This window comes from Lampetra planeri, chromosome 37, assembly GCF_965212315.1.
Source record: "Lampetra planeri chromosome 37, kcLamPlan1.2.h2, whole genome shotgun sequence".
NCBI classification, from domain to species: Eukaryota; Metazoa; Chordata; class Hyperoartia; order Petromyzontiformes; family Petromyzontidae; genus Lampetra; species Lampetra planeri.
Window position 1 is genome coordinate 6,820,554 of NC_136143.1, and position 21,293 is coordinate 6,841,846.

The 21,293-nt window shown below is 54.2% G+C and overlaps 1 protein-coding gene across 2 annotated transcripts in view; it reads right to left on the reverse strand.

Moving 5' to 3' along the window:
- Positions 1-2,348: 2,348 nt before the first annotated feature.
- Positions 2,349-21,293, reverse strand: part of ACAD10 (acyl-CoA dehydrogenase family member 10) — a 43,619-nt gene continuing 24,674 nt past the window's right edge. For both annotated transcript variants that reach the window (XM_078611915.1, XM_078611916.1), the window contains exons 13-22: positions 12,797-12,978; positions 12,135-12,401; positions 11,246-11,386; positions 10,960-11,097; positions 10,138-10,228; positions 8,509-8,667; positions 6,937-7,109; positions 5,912-6,055; positions 5,452-5,529; positions 2,349-5,063 (exon numbers count right to left, since the gene is read on the reverse strand). In XM_078611915.1, the coding sequence (XP_078468041.1) occupies positions 4,917-5,063; positions 5,452-5,529; positions 5,912-6,055; positions 6,937-7,109; positions 8,509-8,667; positions 10,138-10,228; positions 10,960-11,097; positions 11,246-11,386; positions 12,135-12,401; positions 12,797-12,978 (1,520 nt within the window). In that variant the 3' untranslated portion in view covers positions 2,349-4,916. The remainder of the gene's footprint in view (positions 5,064-5,451; positions 5,530-5,911; positions 6,056-6,936; positions 7,110-8,508; positions 8,668-10,137; positions 10,229-10,959; positions 11,098-11,245; positions 11,387-12,134; positions 12,402-12,796; positions 12,979-21,293) is intronic.

Sequence of the window (21,293 nt, forward strand, 5' to 3'; positions counted from 1 at the left end):
GAGTTGTTGTTTGTGTTGTTTGTTGTTGCGACTTGTTGAAACCGTGCCCCGACTGGACTTCTGTCAGAAAAAATGGCTTCGTAGCTCATCGGATTTCTCCAGGATATAATATGAAGAAAACAAATCGAGGATGGTGTTTTTATTTCTTAATATAACCACTCCAGTTGGCCGCCTTTTACGATTAAACAAATTACTGGACGTTGACGATGCTGCTGCTGCTGCTGCTTGAACAGTGGTGCACAAGCACAATTAACAACACTGAAAAACATTCAATGACACCACTGTGTGGCCTTAGACGAAGGCGACGTTTCGCGCAATGGCCCTCCTTCTCACAGCACATCCTAAGATAATGCTTGGAGCCAAAAGAAGTGGCACAATAATGTGTTTCCTTCCAGGGCAATGGGCCCTTAGCGCCACCTAGTAGCCACATCATGCCAAGAGTGTCGTACAATGCGCGAGCTTGTTAGGAGTAATTCTAGATTTGAAGCCTTCGTGACTGCAAGGATTCATACTTAGTTTTTTTCGGTAAAGTCTCGTAGGTAAAAAAATGATATTAAAATTTATAAAAAATAAAAAAGGAGTAACCGGGGTGCCACGGTGGCTGGATGTTAACTACCTCGCCTGGTTTACAGGAGGTCGTGGGTTCCATCCCGACCCTGACGCCTGTTGTATATTTGGAGTTTGCGTGTTCTCCCCATGGTCGCGTGTATTTTTCTGCGGGTCCTCTGGTTCCTTTAGAGTGAGTTGGCTGCTATACATTTGCAGGCGATGATAAGCCACTTCGTTGAGCTTTCATTTGTGGCCTGGGCCGCTTCTAAAAAAAGCTACACAGTTCAGTGGGCCTTAAGCTGGTAAAATAAAAAATCGTTCAGTTTTTAGTTTAACTTCGTGATTGTTGTTGCGTTAGTCATTTCACTGAATATCCCTTTGTCATCTTCTTGGTTCTTTCGGTAAAGTCATGTAGAAGGGAAGTAATAAAATAATAAAAATAAAACACAATAGTGAGAATTATTTTATTGTGTTTTATTTTTATTATTTTATTACTTCCCTTCTACGTGACTTTACCGAAAGAACCAAGAAGATGAATCCCTGCAGTCACGAAAGCTTTAAAACGAAATCCCTTTGTCAATCCACTGCTGGATGAAGGGCTCCCCCCACACCGTGACAATCATGGGGGGATGGCGGCGGCGGGGGCCTTATTTGACCATACTTCACCACGTTGGTCAGTGCGGGTTGGTAAAGAGTAGGTGGGGTGGCGGGGGAGGGGACATCCGATCCAGAAATGGTTTTAGATGTCAATCGTCATTGATATTGATTCGCCTTGGCCGGGAATCTAACTCGACGTGCCTGGGTTAGGAGACGCGGTGAGCTCCCACCCTTCGACCGATACCCAACGTGTAATGTCACGAATGTGTAAGTCGCAGTACAATCACTCGCCGCTGATGTGAGCCGCGACCGAGACTCGGGTGTGGTTTCATGGTGAAAATCCCTGCATCGTGGACTAAAACCTAACGCGCTCGCTCACCCACACACGCGTGCATGCTTAAGGGAGTATAAGCCACGCGACTCGTATGCTCACTGGGCCAACAGTACAATCCACTTTCGAGTGTTGAAAGTCCTCGCTTAACGCGTGGTGTTCACGCGTTTTCGCTGTAACGCGGTTTTTCCATTCCGGGACACTTTTCTGGTCACCCCGTGGTGCCCTTATAAAACTCAACGTTTAACCTACTCACGCCGGCTTGTGCCCGCCCTCACAGTCGGCCATATTTGCGGAATACACCACGCCGCCGTTGACCCTGCAGGCCATTGACCGAGCAACCCAACGTTCCTACCAGCTCCCTCCGCAGGAGGAATGTGTTTTATGGGGTAATTTTTTTTGCTTCACGCGTTTTTTTTACTTAATGCGGCACTTTTCGGAAACGCGTCTGCCACGTTAAACGAGCGAGCCAACGCTGTGCGGCATGTTGCATCATTATTAACATTGCCAGTGCAGTCACTGGTAACTGGGCCGAAACCGTCAAACTCACTGCACCGGAGAACCGCGCTTTAATCACTTTTTTTGGTCGGGCCGCCGAGACCCAGAATGGAACTCAAGGTGTCAACGTTGCGGGCTCGGTGTCACCGACACGGTTAACAGCCACCGTTCCCACTCTCCACTTCTTCGAATGTCCCGATGGCGCGAGTATCAGGGATCGCCGGAATCGTCACCGCTCGCTCCGATTGACGGCTCAACTTCCCAACCTCCGGCCACCACGTGTCCATCTGGAATTGCCGGTCATCACAACTCACAGAGAGCCCCCCCCACCCCCCACCCCCCACCAAACACACAAAACACAAAGCACAGGCGGTTTAGACTCAAACTATATTCATCACCACCTCTTTGCATCGAGACCTTCACAATATAACCGAATTGCAATCACGAATCACAATGAATTGCATCACAATGACCTCCTAATTTCACGCACAATACGCGCGCACACAAAAAAAATAACTACCAGCTCTCTACCGTTTGTGTTATTTACAGCTCATTACAATGGACGGCAATCCAGGTAAGAGCACACGCACGCACGCACACACTCAAAAAAGACAAAGATCCCCCGTATAGCCTTAACGGGATTGCTGGGACAAGTGCTATTAGCGAGCACCTATGAAGGCCGGAACGGTACACGAGGGGGTGGTGGTGGCCAGCACCACGCCCGACTGCCTTTGTTTAACTAATGGGGTTGTTTGCACACTACACCAGGTACTCATTTGAGGCTGAGTCAACCTAGGGGAGGCCCAGGACCAGATCATATAATCGTCACTGGTGTTGGTCGTGAGCGGCAATCGGACTTGGGTAGCCAGATTCATAGCACAGTGCCCTAATCACGACACTACCACTCCCCACGCACACATACGCACACACGTATAATGCTTTCCGTTCAAAACCATTGCATATACATTGCAACTACTTATCCTAAACACATCCCCATCAGCCCGAGCTATAATTGGGTCACAAAAAATCATTTCCCCTGAATGCCTTTTATTTCATGCAATATTCCATCAATTTATCCCGCGACAAAAAGAGTTCCCAAGGTACCGGCGAGAAAACATTTCTCTGCGAGGTCTCCCGACCCGGTTCGATTGCTCCTTTACGCCGATCCGAGGGCCTAACGACTTGCCAATTTTGATCGGTCGCAGGAGGTCCTAACCACCCTCTCCCCGCCCCCCCCCCCCCCCCCATTGAAAAGTTACCGCAAAAAGACGCTCCCACCGGCACGTGGTGCGAAACGTCGGACACTGCGCAGAGGTGCAACCCGAGAATGCGTGGGAAAGCTACGCAGCATACACACAGAATCCTACACGCACACACAAAGATCCCCCGTGTAGCCTTCATAGACTTGGGGCAAGTGCTGTTAGCGAGCACCTATGAAGGCCGGCACGGCACACGAAAGGGGTGGGTGGGCCAGCACCACGTCAGGCCGCCACCACGTCAGGCCGCCTTTGTCTCCCTAGTGGCGATGTTTACACACCGCCTACCAGGTACTCATTCGAGGCTGAGTCGACCCAGGGCGGAGGCCCAGGACCGCTTCAGATAATCTTCACTGGCGTTAGCCGTGAGTGGAAATCGAACTCGGGTCGCCGGGTTCATAGCGCTCACCGCTACACTACCGCTCACACACATCCACACAACCAAAGCCTGTTGGGGCAAGTGCTGTAAGCGCACACGTATTAAGGCCGGCACGGCACGTGAGGGGAGAGGGTGGCCAGCGCCATGTCCGCCCTCCTTTGTCTCCCCAATGTTGATGTTTTTACACTGCACCAGGTATTCACTGAAGGCTGAATCGACCTAGGGGAGGCGTGGGACCGGTTCAAATACCAATGTTGGCTACGTTGAGGGAGAATCGAGAAGCCGTGTCGCCCGGTTTGTCGGGCAATGCGCTAACGAACTGCGCGATCGCTCCCCAACCACAACAATCGCCATCGGCAGGAGGTCACGGGGACAGACCCAGGTGGCCATGGGTTGACTGGCAGCAAAGACGCGCCGCGCGCACACACTCGGGTGAGCCGAATGCAGCGTGCGCACACAAAAACAACCATATACTTAGCTCAGATCAGCAGATCCGAACGCCGCTTCAAACAAATCGCATTGCGGGAAATCCACGGTGGTTGTCTGTAAAGAGAACGGCTCTCAAATGGGGAAGGTGGCGGAACTTCCACCACTAGCTACTGAGGGCCGTTATCACCCACCCCAACCCTAGAGGTCAAGAGGTTGAGCAGGTAAACGCTTTTCTCGAGGTGAAGGCCAACTCGAGCTGGCGCGTCCAGGACTTGGCCGAGTTGATTCGGGTTCGTCACACGAGTTTGGGGCAGCCCTCTCCCACAAATAAAAGAGTTCCGAGCAATAAAACTTACCCATATATATAAAGCACTTGCGAGTCAGAAGAGATCAAGGTTGGGGTGCTCGCGAAAAGCAAACGTTACTCGTCAAGTCGTCAAACGTCGCGTTAAACGTTCAAATTGAATGTCCCCGCCACGCAGGACACCAGCGCTTGGCACGGCTGCTGACGCGGGAGGGATCCCTTCAATGAGGTGGGGAAATGTCAGGCCAAGCAGTCGGAGCCGCACGTTCAGCGCAGAAAATTCTGCCTGCGGCCCAGATTCCCGGTTGAGTTGGGGGGGAAAAAAGGGAAATATATACCACCGTGAAATACGCTGCCGGGACAGGCAAGTCAAAGTTGCGCTGCGCGGACACGGGTGTATCACGGACGCACGGGTTTTCACGGACACGCGCCGCGTCCCGTGGACACTCGGGGGTTTTTGACTGCGCACGAAACGAGGAGAAGGGCTTTCGTGCGCGGAGTTGAGCGCCGGAGGCCCGGAGGCCCGGAGGAAGAAGACGGACGTGCAGGATGAGAGAGAGAGAGAGGGAGAGGTTAGGCCAGGCGGGGCGCCCGGAGCTCCATCTTGGCGACGGTGGCGCGGTGAACCTCGTCGGGCCCGTCGGCGATGCGCAGCGCCCGTGCCCACATGTGGAACTCGGCCAGCGGCAGGTCGGGGCCCAGGCCAGCAGCGCCAAACGCCTACACAGCCGGCACAAAGACAAAGACCCCCCCCCCCCAAACCGTATAGCCTGTAGCAGATTGTCGGGGCAAGTGCTGTTAGCGAGTAGCGCCTATGAAGGCCGGCGGCACGGTGCACGATGGGGGCGGGTGGCCAGCGCCACCCCCGGCCGCCTTTGTCTCCCCAAGTGGCGATGTTTATACACACCGCGTCAGGTACCCATTTGAGGCTGAGTCGACCTAGTGGAGGCCCAGAATCAGTTCAGATAATCGTCACTAGTGTCGGCTGTGACCGGGATTCGAAGCCGGGTCACCGGGTTCGTAGCACGGCGCGCTCACCGCTACGCCGCCCCTCCCCCCCGCACAAACACGCAGACACGCAGACCCGCGTGTGTGCGCGCGCTCTCACCTGGATGGCACGGTCGATGACTTGCTGGGCCATGCTGGGCACCACCACCTTGATCATCGCGATCTCCGGTGCTGCCGCCTGCCCCCACAGACGAGCGTGGAGACACCACCAGTGGTCAAGGAGGCAAGGGGCAGGGGTGCGAGGGGAACGTTGCAAGGAAGGGGTTTCGGAATCGTAAGAGGCCCTGTTTATTGTTCAGGAACTCGGGTTGAGGGGTGAGAGGAATGCGAGGGATTGGACAGACGTTCGGGGTGCATGGCAGACGGATGTGCCAGAGGAGAGGGATGCGAGGATTGGCAGCGACGTGAAGGATGCAAGGCCTGAGAGACATGTGAGGGGGGGCTGGAAGCGATGTAACGTATGTGAGCGAGTGGAGGGACGTTAGGTGACGTGATGAGATGCACGACGGCCGAGCGAGGGCAGGAGCGAGGGACGCCGTTGCTGGAGGCTGCATCGTCACCTTGTTGCCGAGCGAGTCCATGAGGTGCGCCGTCTTCAGCACGAGCAGCCGCGCCTGCTCCAGCTCCACACGCGACGTGGCCATGTCAGCCATGACGGTTCCCTGCTCGGCCAGCGGCTTCCCAAACGCGACGCGCGACTTCACCTGCACCACAACCACCACCACCACAACCACCACCACTACCACCAAAACCACTACCACCACCACCACAACCACCACCACCACCACACACCACCACCACCACCACGGCGGCGCACGCACGGCCAGGGTAACAACCACGCGACGAGCTCGCAAAGCCCGACCGTTGAAGGGAGACCCACCACCCCCCCCCCCCGCCCGCTTGTTTCTCAGGGCTGGCGTTTCGGTAAAGTCACGTAGATAGGTTCAAAGAAAATTACAAAAAACTACGACGTTTCGATTGTTTGTGTTGCGATCGAAACGTCGTAGTTTTTTGTTATATTCTTTGAACCTATCTACGTGACCTTACCGAAAGACCCAAAGAACAAGTTCACTTCTGTTTCACAACGCGAACGCGAAAGGCTGGGAGGAGTCTCGTCTGCAAGAGTGACCAGGCTCTCCAAAAATGGTGGAAGCAATTTAAAAAAATTTAATGTAAAACTATTGAAGCACAAAATATAAATAAATCAGAGAAAAAATCACCGCGTTGCACAGGAGGAATCGGAAACACTGCGCAATGTCAATTCATACAAGATTCAAATTAGTTTCCCGTTCACGAAAGTTGCCTCCGACAAGTACATTTCTAAACCGCACATGGTGCGATTACTTACGCAAACGTGACATGTGCGTCAAACACAATTTGCCGGTCAAGTCGGCATGCAGGATCGACATCGCGTGACATGCGACGCCGTCAATCAATTGTTGCATCGTGGGGGACAACTGGAATTTGCGAGGAAAGGGGTTGGTGGATTTTTGGCCTACGGATTTTGGGTGGGGGGTGGCGGGGTGGTGGTGGGGGGGGGTTGGGGGGTAGGCGAGGGGGTAGGAGGGGGAGCGGGGGGCCGTACCCTGTCAGTCATGAGCTGCAGGGCCCGCTCAGCGGAGCCGATGAGCCGCATGCAGTGGTGGACGCGCCCGGGGCCCAGGCGGCCCTGCGCTATCTCGAAGCCCCTGCCGGGCCCCAGCAGCACGTTGTCGCGCGGCACGCGCACCTCCACAAACTCCAACTCGCCGTGACCCCCTGCGCGCACGATGAAAGAAGCTCAACACAAACACACATACACACACACACATACACACACACATACATACACACATACGCATACACACATACATATACACACATACACACATACACACACACACAAACACACATACATACACACACATACATATCATATACACACACATACACACACATACATATACATATACACACACACACATACACACACACATACATACACATACACACACATACACACACATACACACACATACATAGATACACACATACATACACACACATAGATACACACATACACACACACATACACACACACATACACACACATACACACATACACACACATACACACACATACACACACATACATACACACATACACATACAAACACACATACAAACACACATACATACGACACACACACAACAACAACAACCGCCATTCGCTACTAAGTGGCGGTGACGTCACCACGACACTTGTGCCAGGCCATGTGCACCGTGAGGCCACGTGAAGTGTTGAACGCCCGCTGGCAGGAGGTCACGGGGCAGACCCAGCAGGTGCCACGGGTCGACTGACTGAGATGACTGGCTGATGCACCACCTGTGCCCCCTACTGTGCCAACTTGCTGTGCTTTAGCCACCCGGCGCTCCGTTCGTTGTTGTGAGCGTCGGCAACAACAACAGCCGCCGTTGGCTACTAAGCGGCGGGGACGTCACCACGACGCTTGCGCCAGGCTAGGTGCACTTTGAGGCCGTCACGTGAAGTGTCGATGGCTCGCCGCTGGCAGGAGCTTACGGGACAGACCCTGGTGCCATGGGTTGACTGACCGAGGATGACTGGCAGATGCACCAAGCTGTTGCTCCCCACAGTGTCAACTTGCTTGGTTTTATCGGCACGGCGTTCTGCTCGTTGTCGTGAGCGTCGCGATTAGTCCACGTTGCTCTACCGCCTTCTCCTGGCGAGCCAGGGTATGGCACCTCAACACTCACGGGATGCGAGTTCTGTAATATTGGTGCGCGGTGATCCAGCAACCCTAGTTGCCCCCACAGCGCTGAATTACAGGCCACGTGCGTAGCCACCGTCGTGTGCACGTTTACGGTCGCGTAGCGGTTAGTGCACTGCGCCACGACCCCAGGGACCCCAGTTCGATTCCCGCTCACGGCCAACACCAATGACCATTATCTGAACCAGTCCTGGGCCTCGCTTGGGGTGCGTGTTAAAATTGTCACTCGAGCGTGATGCTGGCCTCCCACCTTCTTGAGTGCCACGCCGGCCTTTATCGGCGCTACTCGCGAATAGAACTCGCCCTAAAACAGCCCGCTCCAAGGCGACACGTGGGATCTCCGTCTGCGTGATGCACACGTGGGCAGGCGAGTGCGCGTCTGCGCTTACCGGGCGGGTCCTGGAAGCCGTAGACGGAGAGTGGACGCAGCACCCGCAGGCCAGGCGTGTCCATGGGCACCAGCACCATGCTCTGCTGCTGGTGCCGCGGCGCCGCCGGGTCCGTCTTCCCCATGAAGATGCAGAGCTCGCAGCGAGGATCCAGAGCACCTAGGGGAAGCACACGGACACGCATGGCACGTTTAAAATGATTTAAACTTTGTTTTGTTTTGAAACCAGGTAAGGCCCACTGAGCTACGTAGCTCTTTTTCAGACACAACACGGCGATCGCAAATGATACATTTCGATTTAAAGCTTTCGTGACTGCAGGGATTCATCTTATTGGTTCTTTCGGTAAAGTCACATAGAAGGGAGATAATAAAATAAATAAAATAAAACATAATAATATACAATTCTCACGACGTTTCGGCCACAACGCAAGCAGCCGTCCTCAGGTGAAGAACAGGGCTGTCGGAAAGACAGCGTCTGAATGAACACCGCCAAGCTTGGCAGCGTATATATAAGCTGGGTTAGAGGAGGAGAGCGCGTTGACAAAGGAATTTGCATATCAAGAGGAATTTAGCATTATTTTATTATCTTTTATTATCTCCCTTCTACGTGACTTTACCGAAAGAACCAAGAACACAAATGATAGCTCAACGAAGTGGCTTACAGTGTGGAAATTTACAGCAGCCAAATACTCTAAACGCGCGGTGATGTTGATTCTAAATGTGGAGGGAAAAACCGGAGGACCTAAACAAAAATCCACGCGACCACGGGTAGAACATGCAAACCCCCAAATATACAGGCGTCAGCGTCGGGATCCTGTATACCAGGCGAGGTAGTTAACATATCGCCACCGCGCGATGCGCACGGCACGCATGCAACAAAATCTGAACTTGCAAAAAAAAATTGAGTAAATTTTCCCTCCAATGTTTTTCCCGCTTGTGCTATCGGCGTTGCGTCCTTAAACGAAGAATCCGTTCAGATTTCGAGCGGAGGAACAGTGAAAAAATGCTTCAGGTTAAAAAACGGCCCGCAGAAGCTGATACTGCAGAACTGGTCGGCACAGCAGAGGGCTGTGCTTTCCTGCCCACACTGCCACCCGGAGTAATCAATGTGCATCGCACGGCAGCCAAACAGAGACTTTTTTTTCCCAACGGTTTTATTTAACTTCACTTGTGTTTGTCGTGGTCAGATCTTGTAATCAAAAGTTAGTCCACTTCCTGTTGTCCAATCAAATCAAAATGTCGTACACGTTCTCAGATCCGGTGACAATTCATGCCTGCATCAAAATCGGCATCAATCAATTAATTGGCTCTTTTAAAGCAATTCACATTTTGCACGGACGGCTTATTAATTTCAAATTTATTTGGGCAGGTCAAAAACGCCGCGGTCCCTATACTCTGTGATCGCCTCGCCCAAGAAGCAGGTGCCACGCGTCTCTTGCGATCAAGATGTCGTCCACTTCCCGTTGTCCAATCGAGCTATTTACATATTAGTGCACTTTAAAATAAATCCGCAGTTTTTAAGGAGTTTATTTGTAAATACGCACGAGCTCAGTTGGAAGCCAACCTCGCACGCCTCCCCAGAACTCACACACACGTACACACGCGTACGTATGCGCGCCCGCTCGCTCACCAGACGTCCACCACTTGTGGCCATTCAGAACGTAGCTGTCGCCGGCCTCCACGATGGACGCCTCGATGTTGGTGGCATCAGAGGAGGCCACCTACAAAAAGGGGGAGTGATTGCGGGGGTGGGTGGCGGGGGGGTTAGGGTCAGGGTTCACGTGCGCTGCTACTGCTGCTGCCGCCACCCGTGTGCACGGTGCTCTGTCCAACTGTGTCTCGTCTCTCCGTTGGCGCTTTGGGAGCTGTCTGACACTTGCGTAGAGGAGTATTGCGAGTAACCGACGAGGGGGCGAACAGAAGGAGGTGCGTGCGGGTTGACAGTCAAGGATGACGTAACGTCACGGGTTACGTAAGGGGCTTCGGAGAACACCTTCGAGAACGTGGGCGGGGCCGAGCTGGGGGGAGGAGCCGCCCAAGTGGGTTCTTAAGGGGGACCCCGTGATGAAGGCGGGGTCGTCGTGGTGAGCCGGGGTAAGGACTGGCCAGAGTGAGGGTCTCTCTCCTCATCGTCGCGAGACGGTGTTGGCTGATCCCCCGCTCCGGGCTGGCGAGTGAGAGAGCCAAGGGATAGCCGAGGGTAGGGTCCAAACAGGATTCAGTGTCCGTGTGAAGGACCGAGCGAGACAGGGTGCACCTACACTGGTGTGAGTGCAGGATGCCGAGTGTGAGAGTGGCTTAATAAGCGGCAGCAGCGCTCATAGTATCCCTCGTCTCCGCGTGGTTCTACTGCACAACACTTGCGCGTGGCGCGATAGCAAGAAATACACCACAACGATGACGATGACGACGGAGGTATGGGGGGGGGGGGGGGGGTAGATGCGCCGCGTGCCTGAGGCTCCGTCATGGCGAAGCAGGATCGGATTTTGCCGTCGAGCAGCGGCGCCAGCCAGCGTCGGCGCTGCTGGTCCGTGCCGTAGCGCACGAGCACCTCCATGTTCCCCGTGTCCGGGGCGGAACAGTTGAACGCCTGCGCGGAGAATGGCGGCAAGAAACGCAGCGTTGTCGCGTCGACGATTTCGGACGCGTAACTCTGCGCCACCGCCGTGCAGCGTTAGCTAACTCGCTCGAAGAGAGACAGAGGGGTGGGATGGCAAACGATTTGTGGGCCAACGCACCTCGGAAGCGTGCAGCGAGCGACCCATCTCCTCGCAGGCGAAGGCGTACTCCACGTTGGTGAGGCCGGCTCCGTACCGGGCGTCGGGGTCGGCCTCCCGCGCCAGGAACAGGTTCCAGAGCCCGGCCCCACGCGCCTCCGTCTGAGCCGCGCGGGGGGGGCGGCAGTCGCGGGCCGAGTTCAGTCTCTCATTTGATTCCAAACTGTGCAAAATCGGCACGGCTGGCAGACACCGAGACGTCGCCCGTGCGCAGCGTGGGGGAAGCATGGTCAAACAACTGCCGTGACCAACGCGGCGGTATTTCATCATGGCAGTGGCAGTCGTGTCAGTGGCAGTGGTGATGGTCTTAGCGGTTAGCGGCGGTGGCGCTAGCGACATTGCCGGCGTTGTTGTCGTGGAGATGGTGGTGGACGTGGTTTCAGCGAAGGCAGTGGTAGCAGCAGTGGTAACGGTGGAAGCAGTGGCGGTAGTGGTAGCAGTGGTAGCGGTGGCAGCGGTTATCAGTAGTGGCGGTCGCAGAGCTGGGCAGTGGTGGTGTTATCATTTGTGGTGGTAGCGGGAGTGGTGGTGTTGGTGGTGTCGATGGTAGGGGTGGTAGCGGTGGCGTAAATGAGTGGTTGTGATGGTTACGGTGGTGAAGATAGTGGCAGTGGCAGTGGCGGTGGAAGGGACAGTTGTGATATCGGCAGTGGTCGTGGTATCAGTCGTGGCGGTGGTGATGGCCACGGTGTGACAGTGGTGGCGGCATCGTAGCGGTCTTATTGGTGGTGACGGTATCAGTCGTGGCGGTGATGATGATAGTGGCATCGGCGGCGGTGTCGACGACGGTGATGCGGCGGTATCGGCCGAGGCGTTGGTGCCGGTGCGGCGGGACGAGTCGGGTTCCAACCTTGAGCTGCTCCAGCAGCGGGTGCGGCTCCCAGCGCCGCTCCGACTCCCCGTGCCGCCGCAGCTCGGCCTCCGCGGGGATCACGCGCTCGCCCACAAACGCTCGCACGGCCTGCACCGTCGCGCGGGCCGCCGGGGCCAGCTCCGCCTCCCGCACCGGCATTCCGCCACCGCCACCTCTGCCGCCGTCACCACGACCGCTCGCCGCGGCCGGCTCGCCCGCGCTAGCAGCGAAGAAGCGGCGGTCGTGCCGCGGGCAGCCGGGTGCCTGCAGGAGAGCGCGCCCAATCACGCGCGAGGTGGACCCTTTTGGGGGGCGATCAACGACGCAGGAGTGATCGAGATCTAATTGGGGACCCGTGTTTGAGAGAATCAGTTATTTGCAATCTTCGTAACTTAACGACGTATGATACCGTTAGACTTTGGGGAACGGAACAAACCGAGGGAGAAAAGATGAGCGTGGAGCCAACGGTACATGCCAGGACGAAACGACAGATACGGAGCGAGATGGAAAAAACTACACGGAGAAAAATGTATCGATTTATTGAATGGAATCGTCACTCCATACAAACGGTGACGATTCGTCGGATTGCTGGAAAGGCGAATCGTCTAATCCACAGCTACGCTGAACCGACACGCAACACAACAAGGAGGCCGACTCACAGCCGTGCTGCGGCAGCTGGTGCTGTAGGGCCGGCCGGATTGCCCTGGCGCTCCACCGCCGGGCGGCTTGGGCTGCCCCTTGAAGATGCGGAATCCTTCCCGCGTGGCGAAACCCCAAGCCACGTCAGCCATCGCCTCCGCCAACTGGCCAGCCTCCTCGGCACGCGCCGAGCTCGCCTGACCTGCATCGCCGTCGTCGTCACATCGCTGCTGTTACACACCGCTGTTGCACACCGCTGTTGCACACCGCTGTTGCACACCGCTGTTGCACACCGCTGTTGCACACCGCTGTTACACACCGCTGTTACACACTGCTGTTACACACCGCTGTTACACACCGCTGTTGCACACCGCTGTTACACACCGCTGTTACACACTGCTGTTACACACTGCTGTTACACACCGCTGTTGCACACCGCTGTTGCACACCGCTGTTACACACCGCTGTTACACACTGCTGTTACACACTGCTGTTACACACCGCTGTTACACACCGCTGTTACACACCGCTGTTACACACTGCTGTTACACACCGCCGTTACACACCGCTGTTACACACTGCTGTTGCACACCGCTGTTGCACACCGCTGTTACACACCGCTGTTGCACACTGCTGTTACACACTGCTGTTACACACTGCTGTTGCACACCGCCGTTACACACTGCTGTTACACACTGCTGTTACACACTGCTGTTGCACACCGCTGTTGCACACCGCTGTTACACACCGCTGTTGCACACTGCTGTTACACACTGCTGTTACACACCGCCGTTACACACTGCTGTTACACACCGCTGTTACACACTGCTGTTACTCACCGCTGTTACACACCGCTGTTACACACCGCTGTTGCACACCGCTGTTACACACCGCTGTTGCACACCGCTGTTACACACCGCTGTTGCACACCGCTGTTACACACCGCTGTTGCACACCGCTGTTGCACACCGCTGTTACTCACCGCTGTTACACACCGCTGTTACACACCGCTGTTGCACACCGCTGTTACACACCGCTGTTGCACACCGCTGTTACACACCGCTGTTACACACCGCTGTTGCACACCGCTGTTGCACACCGCTGTTGCACACCGCTGTTACACACCGCTGTTACACACTGCTGTTACACACCGCTGTTACACACCGCTGTTGCACACCGCTGTTACACACTGCTGTTACACACCGCTGTTACACACCGCTGTTACACACCGCTGTTACTCACCGCTGTTACACACTGCTGTTACACACTGCTGTTGCACACTGCTGTTACTCACCGCTGTTACACACCGCTGTTACACACCGCTGTTACACACCGCTGTTACACACCGCTGTTACACACCGCTGTTACACACCGCTGTTACACACCGCTGTTACACACCGCTGTTACACACCGCTGTTACACACCGCTGTTACACACCGCTGTTACACACCGCTGTTACACACCGCTGTTACACACCGCTGTTGCACACCGCTGTTACACACCGCTGTTACACACCGCTGTTACACACTGCTGTTACACACTGCCGTTACACACTGCTGTTACACACCGCTGTTACACACCGCTGTTACACACCGCTGTTACACACCGCTGTTACACACCGCTGTTACACACCGCTGTTACACACCGCTGTTACACACCGCTGTTACACACCGCTGTTACACACCGCTGTTACACACTGCTGTTACACACTGCTGTTACACACCGCTGTTACACACCGCTGTTACACACCGCTGTTACACACTGCTGTTACACACTGCCGTTACACACTGCTGTTACACACCGCTGTTACTCACCGCTGTTACACACCGCTGTTACACACCGCTGTTACACACTGCTGTTACACACTGCTGTTACACACCGCTGTTACACACCGCTGTTACACACTGCCGTTACACACTGCTGTTACACACTGCTGTTACACACCGCTGTTACTCACTGCTGTTACACACTGCTGTTACACACTGCTGTTACACACCGCTGTTACACACTGCTGTTACTCACTGCTGTTACACACTGCTGTTACACACTGCTGTTACTCACTGCTGTTACACACTGCTGTTACACACTGCTGTTACTCACTGCTGTTACACACTGCTGTTACACACTGCTGTTACACACCGCTGTTACACACCGCTGTTACACACTGCTGTTACACACTGCTGTTACACACTGCTGTTACACACCGCTGTTACACACCGCTGTTACACACTGCTGTTACACACTGCTGTTACACACTGCTGTTACACACTGCCGTTACACACTGCTGTTACACACTGCTGTTACACACCGCTGTTACTCACTGCTGTTACACACTGCTGTTACACACTGCTGTTACACACTGCTGTTACTCACTGCTGTTACACACTGCTGTTACACACTGCTGTTACTCACTGCTGTTACACACTGCTGTTACACACTGCTGTTACACACTGCTGTTACACACTGCTGTTACACACTGCTGTTACACACCGCTGTTACACACTGCTGTTACTCACTGCTGTTACACACTGCTGTTACACACTGCTGTTACTCACTGCTGTTACACACTGCTGTTACACACTGCTGTTACTCACTGCTGTTACACACTGCTGTTACACACTGCTGTTACACACCGCTGTTACACACTGCTGTTACACACTGCTGTTACACACTGCTGTTACACACTGCTGTTACACACCGCTGTTACACACTGCTGTTACACACTGCTGTTACACACTGCTGTTACACACTGCTGTTACACACTGCTGTTACACACTGCCGTTACACACTGCTGTTACACACCGCTGTTACACACTGCTGTTACACACTGCTGTTACACACCGCTGTTACACACCGCTGTTACACACTGCTGTTACTCACTGCTGTTACTCACCGCTGTTACACACCGCTGTTACACACCGCTGTTACACACCGCTGTTACTCACTGCTGTTACACACCGCTGTTACACACTGCTGTTACTCACTGCTGTTACTCACCGCTGTTACACACCGCTGTTACACACCGCTGTTACACACCGCTGTTACTCACTGCTGTTACTCACCGCTGTTACACACCGCTGTTACACACCGCTGTTACACACCGCTGTTACTCACTGCTGTTACACACCGCTGTTACACACCGCTGTTACACACCGCTGTTACACACCGCTGTTACTCACCGCTGTTACACACCGCTGTTACACACCGCTGTTACACACCGCTGTTACTCACCGCTGTTACACACCGCTGTTACTCACCGCTGTTACACACCGCTGTTACACACCGCTGTTACACACCGCTGTTACACACTGCTGTTACTCACCGCTGTTACACACCGCTGTTACTCACTGCTGTTACACACCGCTGTTACACACTGCTGTTACTCACCGCTGTTACACACTGCTGTTACTCACCGCTGTTACACACCGCTGTTACACACCGCTGTTACACACCGCTGTTACTCACTGCTGTTACACACCGCTGTTACACACTGCTGTTACACACCGCTGTTACACACCGCTGTTACTCACCGCTGTTACTCACTGCTGTTACACACCGCTGTTACACACCGCTGTTACTCACTGCTGTTACTCACTGCTGTTACACACCGCTGTTACTCACTGCTGTTACACACCGCTGTTACACACCGCTGTTACACACCGCTGTTACACACCGCTGTTACTCACTGCTGTTACACACCGCTGTTACACACCGCTGTTACACACCGCTGTTACTCACTGCTGTTACACACCGCTGTTACTCACTGCTGTTACACACCGCTGTTACACACCGCTGTTACTCACTGCTGTTACACACCGCTGTTACACACCGCTGTTACTCACTGCTGTTACACACCGCTGTTACACACCGCTGTTACACACCGCTGTTACACACCGCTGTTACTCACTGCTGTTACTCACCGCTGTTACACACCGCTGTTACACACCGCTGTTACACACCGCTGTTACACACCGCTGTTACTCACTGCTGTTACACACCGCTGTTACTCACCGCTGTTACTCACTGCTGTTACACACCGCTGTTACACACCGCTGTTACACACCGCTGTTACACACCGCTGTTACACACCGCTGTTACTCACTGCTGTTACTCACCGCTGTTACACACCGCTGTTACACACCGCTGTTACTCACCGCTGTTACTCACTGCTGTTACTCACCGCTGTTACACACCGCTGTTACACACCGCTGTTACACACCGCTGTTACACACCGCTGTTACTCACTGCTGTTACACACCGCTGTTACTCACCGCTGTTACTCACTGCTGTTACACACCGCTGTTACACACCGCTGTTACACACCGCTGTTACACACCGCTGTTACACACCGCTGTTACACACCGCTGTTACTCACTGCTGTTACTCACCGCTGTTACTCACCGCTGTTACACACCGCTGTTACACACCGCTGTTACACACCGCTGTTACACACCGCTGTTACACACCGCTGTTACACACCGCTGTTACACACCGCTGTTACACACTGCTGTTACTCACCGCTGTTACACACCGCTGTTACACACTGCTGTTACTCACCGCTGTTACACACCGCCGTTACACACTGCTGTTACACACTGCTGTTACTCACCGCTGTTACACACCGCTGTTACACACTGCTGTTACACACCGCTGTTACACACCGCTGTTGCACACCGCTGTTACACACTGCTGTTACTCACCGCTGTTACACACCGCCGTTACACACTGCTGTTACACACTGCTGTTACTCACCGCTGTTACACACCGCTGTTACACACTGCTGTTGCACACCGCTGTTACACACTGCTGTTACACACCGCTGTTACACACCGCTGTTACACACTGCTGTTACACACTGCCGTTACACACCGCTGTTACACACTGCTGTTGCACACCGCTGTTACACACTGCTGTTACACACTGCTGTTACACACCGCTGTTACACACTGCTGTTGCACACCGCTGTTACACACTGCTGTTACACACTGCTGTTACACACCGCTGTTACACACCGCTGTTACACACCGCTGTTACACACTGCTGTTACACACCGCTGTTACACACCGCTGTTACACACTGCTGTTACACACTGCCGTTACACACCGCTGTTACACACTGCTGTTGCACACCGCTGTTACACACTGCTGTTACACACTGCTGTTACACACCGCTGTTACACACCGCTGTTACACACTGCTGTTACACACTGCCGTTACACACTGCTGTTACACACCGCTGTTACACACTGCTGTTGCACACCGCTGTTGCACACCGCTGTTACACACTGCTGTTACACACTGCTGTTACACACCGCTGTTACACACTGCTGTTACACACTGCCGTTACACACCGCTGTTACACACTGCTGTTGCACACCGCCGTTACACACCGCTGTTACACACCGCTGTTACACACCGCTGTTACACACCGCTGTTACACACTGCTGTTACACACTGCCGTTACACACCGCTGTTACACACTGCTGTTGCACACCGCCGTTACACACCGCTGTTGCACACCGCTGTTACACACCGCTGTTACACACCGCTGTTACACACTGCCGTTACACACTGCTGTTACACACTGCTGTTGCACACCGCTGTTACACACTGCTGTTGCACACCGCTGTTACACACCGCTGTTACACACCGCTGTTACACACCGCTGTTACACACTGCCGTTACACACCGCTGTTACACACTGCTGTTGCACACCGCTGTTACACACCGCTGTTACACACCGCTGTTACACACCGCTGTTACACACCGCTGTTACACACCGCTGTTACACACTGCTGTTGCACACCGCTGTTACACACCGCTGTTACACACCGCTGTTACACACCGCTGTTACACACTGCCGTTACACACCGCTGTTACACACTGCTGTTGCACACCGCTGTTACACACCGCTGTTACACACCGCCGTTACACACTGCCGTTACACACCGCTGTTACACACCGCCGTTACACACCGCTGTTACACACCGCTGTTACACACTGCTGTTACACACTGCTGTTACACACCGCTGTTACACACCGCTGTTACACACCGCCGTTACACACCGCTGTTACACACTGCTGTTACACACCGCTGTTACACACCGCCGTTACACACCGCTGTTACACACCGCTGTTACACACCGCTGTTACACACCGCTGTTACACACCGCTGTTACACACTGCTGTTACACACTGCCGTTACACACTGCTGTTACACACTGCTGTTACACACCGCTGTTACACACCGCCGTTACACACCGCTGTTACACACCGCTGTTACACACCGCTGTTACACACCGCTGTTACACACCGCTGTTACACACCGCTGTTACACACCGCCGTTACACACTGCCGTTACACACCGCCGTTACACACCGCTGTTACACACCGCTGTTACACACTGCTGTTACACACTGCTGTTACACACCGCTGTTACACACCGCTGTTACACACTGCTGTTACACACCGCTGTTACACACCGCTGTTACACACCGCTGTTACACACTGCTGTTACACACCGCTGTTACACACCGCTGTTACACACTGCTGTTACACACTGCTGTTACACACCGCTGTTACACGCCGCTGTTACACACTGCTGTTACACACCGCCGTTACACACTGCCGTTACACACTGCTGTTACACACCGCTGTTACACACCGCTGTTACACACTGCTGTTACACACTGCTGTTACACACCGCTGTTACACGCCGCTGTTACACACTGCTGTTACACACCGCCGTTACACACTGCCGTTACACACTGCTGTTACACACCGCTGTTACACACCGCTGTTACACACTGCCGTTACACACTGCTGTTACACGCCGCCGTTACACACTGCCGTTACACACTGCTGTTACACACCGCTGTTACACACTGCTGTTACACACTGCTGTTACACGCCGCCGTTACACACTGCCGTTACACACTGCTGTTACACACCGCTGTTACACACTGCTGTTACACACTGCTGTTACTCACCGCTGTTACACACTGCTGTTGCACACCGCTGTTACACACCGCTGTTACACACCGCTGTTACACACCGCTGTTACACACCGCTGTTACACACTGCTGTTACACACCGCTGTTACTCACCGCTGTTACACACCGCCGTTACACACCGCTGTTACACACTGCTGTTACTCACCGCTGTTACTCACCGCTGTTACACACCGCCGTTACTCACCGCTGTTACTCACCGCTGTTACACACCGCTGTTACACACTGCTGTTACTCACCGCTGTTACACACCGCCGTTACTCACCGCTGTTACTCACCGCCGTTACACACCGCTGTTACACACTGCTGTTACTCACCGCTGTTACACACCGCTGTTACACACTGCTGTTACACGCCGCTGTTACTCACCGCTGTTACACACTGCTGTTACACACCGCTGTTACACACCGCTGTTACACACTGCTGTTACACGCCGCTGTTACACGCCGCTGTTACTCACCGCTGTTACTCACCGCTGTTACACACCGCTGTTACACACCGCCGTTACACACCGCTGTTACACACCGCTGTTACACACCGCTGTTACACACCGCTGTTACACACCGCTGTTACTCACCGCTGTTACACACCGCCGTTACTCACCGCTGTTACTCACCGCTGTTACACACCGCTGTTACACACCGCTGTTACACACTGCTGTTACTCACCGCTGTTACACACCGCCGTTACTCACCGCTGTTACTCACCGCTGTTACTCACCGCTGTTACACACTGCTGTTACTCACCGCCGTTACACACCGCTGTTACACACCGCTGTTACACACCGCCGTTACACACCGCTGTTACACACCGCTGTTACTCACCGCTGTTACTCACCGCCGTTACACACCGCTGTTACACACCGCTGTTACACACCGCCGTTACACACCGCTGTTACACACCGCTGTTACTCACCGCTGTTACACACCGCCGTTACTCACCGCTGTTACACACCGCCGTTACTCACCGCTGTTACACACCGCTGTTACTCACCGCTGTTACACACCGCTGTTACACACCGCCGTTACTCACCGCTGTTACTCACCGCTGTTACACACCGCTGTTACTCACCGCTGTTACTCACCGCTGTTACACACCGCCGTTACTCACCGCTGTTACACACCGCTGTTACACACCGCCGTTACTCACCGCTGTTACACACCGCCGTTACTCACCGCTGTTACACACTGCTGTTACACACCGCTGTTACACACTGCCGTTACTCACCGCCGTTACACACCGCTGTTACACACCGCTGTTACTCACCGCTGTTACACACTGCTGTTACACACCGCTGTTACACACCGCTGTTACTCACCGCTGTTACACACTGCTGTTACACACTGCTGTTACTCACCGCTGTTACACACCGCTGTTACACACTGCCGTTACTCACCGCCGTTACACACCGCTGTTACACACCGCTGTTACTCACCGCCGTTACACACTGCCGTTACTCACCGCTGTTACACACCGCTGTTACTCACCGCTGTTACACACTGCTGTTA